Source organism: Aplysia californica, unplaced genomic scaffold (genome assembly GCF_000002075.1).
Source record: "Aplysia californica isolate F4 #8 unplaced genomic scaffold, AplCal3.0 scaffold01162, whole genome shotgun sequence".
NCBI classification, from domain to species: Eukaryota; Metazoa; Mollusca; class Gastropoda; order Aplysiida; family Aplysiidae; genus Aplysia; species Aplysia californica.
Window position 1 is genome coordinate 129,945 of NW_004798432.1, and position 3,718 is coordinate 133,662.

At 41.6% G+C, this 3,718-nt stretch overlaps 1 protein-coding gene across 1 annotated transcript in view; it reads left to right on the forward strand.

The window, feature by feature from the left end:
- Positions 1–2,978, forward strand: part of LOC101851691 — a gene marked incomplete at its 5' end in the record, with an annotated part of 30,121 nt that extends 27,143 nt beyond the window's left edge. The window contains 1 exon segment of the mRNA XM_005111999.3: positions 369–2,978. Coding sequence (XP_005112056.2) covers positions 369–894 — 526 coding nt within the window.
- Between the last annotated feature and the right edge of the window lie 740 nt (positions 2,979–3,718).

Here is a 3,718-nt window from a genome sequence, read left to right on the forward strand (position 1 = left end):
TATACTACTCCCCCCCCCCTCGCTCTCACTTTAATACTCTTTTGGTGTCACTTTTACCATTCACCTTTCAGTTACAGTTTCTTCTTATTCCTCTTTATGAACCTCCTCCCCGCTCCTCTTCACCTTGCACCAAAAAATCAGTAGGCCTAAATCGTTTTCTGTTTTAAAAAGTGTGGTCCTTTTCAAACAATCGAAATGCTCTACTGCACAAGGGGCATCCCCATAAGCGCCCCGTCCCCTCAAGAAGCACATCTCGAAGTGTGTAGATGATGACGGTTCCAAGCAATGGTTGATTCTATAGCCTTCTGTAGCTACAATAGTGACGTAAAATACGTACAATTACAATAATATACTTTTTTCCCTTTCAGGTTGGTGCTGGGCCGTGAGAGCGGCGTGAGGCGTCCAGTGGCCCTAGCCATGAGTCACAAGAACAAACTGGTGCTGGTCCAGTCGGACGGGATGGTCAAGATCTTCAGCTACGACAGCATGAAGGTCAAGCTCAAGGTCCCCTGCTGGTGCCCCCGCTGCTTGAGTAGTAGTGAAAGTCATGACAGCAGTGCGGATGGCTTGTCTGATGGAAGAGGAGGAGGAGGAGGGGGTAGAGGAGGGGTCAAGGCTGGCTCCAGCCAAAGTCAAGGTCAGGGTGTGGAAAGTCCAGGTGGTCGACGGGAGCGAGGAGTTAGCGTCAATAGCGTGGGTGGGAGTGTGGGGAGTGTAGGGAGCGATGACGTATACCACAATAACAACAACAACAACAACAACAACTACAACAATAATAGCAACAACAGCGACTACCGTCGTTATGGTAACGGCAGTCGCAGCGGTAGTGAGAGTTTCGGGGCGTCCTCACCTTCCTCCCCCACCTCCCCATTGGCGCGGAGATCCCAGTACTGAATGTGTCTTCCTCCGTCGTCGAGTCTGCTGACCCAACTGCTTTTCTTTTTATTTATGCAAGGAGTTAATTTGTGTTGGTGCCAATCAAACTCAAAACCGTGTGGGTGATTGGTGGGTGCTCTGGTGTGGTTTGCTCCTTCGTTTCTATCAAACATTCTGTCGTCGGGTGAAACACTCCCACATAACTCATTGAAAATCTTGTTGGAGGTTGAAACCAGGGCCATGACCACAATCACTCAAAGTGGTACCAAACAAGCTACCAGTACGCCCACTGTTCGTTCCTCATTTGAACTTTTATGAGGAAAAATGATTCTCAGCTTAATCTATAAACAGACAATGTGCTAGGTGGTCCTTTTACAACTAGGAAATTTCAAGAATTTTAAAAAATCGTATTGTCGCAAAGTCCAAGATTTCTACGCAATAATAGGCCAAAGGACATTATTTTCAGTGTCTTTTACTCCCTAATTTCGTTTCTTGTCTTTAGAAAAGGTAGGGTTGATTCCGTTTATTTGTTAAACAAGTTACCATTCATTCATTTGATTTTTGTTTACTGTTTTGGAAAAAAGTCGAAGCAAAAATCGTAAATTATGTTTTGCAGCATCATATTTATTTGGGCAAACATTTGTTCATCATGAAATTACAGCAATAGCAGCTTTTTTGTTTTTTTCAATATTGAATGTGAAGTTCAATTCCTGTGGCTTTTTGTTTTTTACATGACAAGGCCCCGACAAGGCTGTGTGAGGCCAGTGAATGTAGCCAAGAAGCCATAGAGTAGTGTCGCCAGGCGCACTTGGTTGTCTTCTCTAATCTGACAGAGCAGCTGAGGAACAATTGATTATTGACCGTTTCAATAATGTTGGTCTGTCACACACTTCATGTGTACCGGCGTCTATAGAACGCTGTTAGGGGCTTTGCTGCCGCTCTCCGGAGACCCGGGTGGGGAGATCTTTTTTATATCGACTATCTAAGGCCTTTTGCTGGGATGTTGTCACCCTCTCGGCCGGATAGGCCCTGATAGATTTGGTGGGAGGCCTGCCTCCTATAATATGGTCTTAACTGAGTCGATGGGATGGGGATATAAAAACACCGACATGAAAAAAAGATCTTAACACTTGATGTTACAACAAAAAAAAACCACACCCTTTTTTATTGGGGACTTACTTCCCGCTTTGGGAAATCTATTTTTATCCAAAATCACTTTTTTATATCCCACTCAGCCGAAGTACTATCTGAGAGGCGTGATGAAATGGACCGTATCACAAACAAATTATGATCTAAATTGAGTCAATACGGATGCAAGACATTAACAACAGGGAATCCTACATTTGAACTAGCTCAATGCTATTGACTGTAGTTGTTGGTTTTGTTTTTCTTGTGTCTTCATCTTGTGCTTTTTATACTCGCGATGATTTTCTATCAGCAAAGTATTATATCGGACAGCTGTATAATAATGTAACAAGCCCCAAATTTTGATATTTTAAAATTGCAGTTTCTTCATCCGTGAAATCAGTTGCATCATTATGCTCAAAAGCATATTTTGTTGAAATTCAAACTCTAAGTTTTGAAAAAATGAAAAAACAAGAACATTTACTTGTAATAGTTAAAAGAATAAAACATATTTTTCTCTTTCCTGAAATATGTTGTTTTTGGGACGTCTTTCAGTTTAACAGCTTGACAACAGTTACTGTCGTGTAGTCAGTTCTGTGTTGCTTGTATTTTGTACATCTTGCCTTATTGAAATATTATACGAATTTGCCAAAAGAAATTGATTTAATACACTTAATTTGTTTTGCGAGAGTTGTATGTATCGTTGGTAGGCCTATTCCACATAAGCGTGTTTATTAATACATGAGACAGTTTTTCAAATTGTAATTAATGCTTATTGCTACTGCCAGTATCGTGTTGTTTGTCAGCATAGCTTTATGTTTTGTAATGTTTAAGGAACAAAATTGTTCAGTGACTATTACTGGTAATTTATTTTTGTTTCAGTTGTATCTTGATTTATGGAAGTACACAATGTTTACGACGTTATTATAGACTATACTGTAGTGCGATACCAAGTGGCATTAAAGCAATCGTACCTACACGAGTTTGTCACGTGCTCCAAGTGTCGTAGTCATTTGCCTGTTTTCTTTGTCAATGTAACCACAAGAATATGTTACTACAGCTGCTGTTATCTGTTTGTTTCAACTTTTCTTCTGTACATGTAACTCTTTTCGTCTGTTATTCCTATTGTTGCCACCACTGTCTTAGATGCTGCCAGCGCCGGATTAAGACCCAGCTGGCCCTAAGGCACACTTCACTGAGTGGCCTGAAAAAGTTAGATATGGTGTAAAATCCTCCCCTCCCCACCCCTTTTACACACACACACACGCACACACGCGCGCGCGCTCGCTTGCTTGCAAATTCAAAACTACACACACATATCACCAATGCGCGGTCTGTCTGTGCGTGTGTCTGTCTGTCAGCCAGTCCAACGTATGACAGTATGGAATATGGACAACATACCAGTAAGATAATGTAACTAAGGTCTCACAACAATAACATTATGCATTATTATTTCTTACCTAGATTGCCACTTGGCGTGCTTTTGCAACAGCGAATTCATCAACGACTTTGTTAATGTCAACGTTGTGCAGTAAATTGCTTTCAATTGAGAGACGTGCTAGCATCCATAGCCTCTGCTGAGACATGGTTGAATGCTTAACGTCTTTAATGCGTTTCAATTGCGAAAATGAATGTTTGCCAGTGCAGTTAGTTGACATTAGAGACAGGTACATCCGCACTGCCTAAATTCCATTGGAAAGTTAGGAGAGAGGTCATG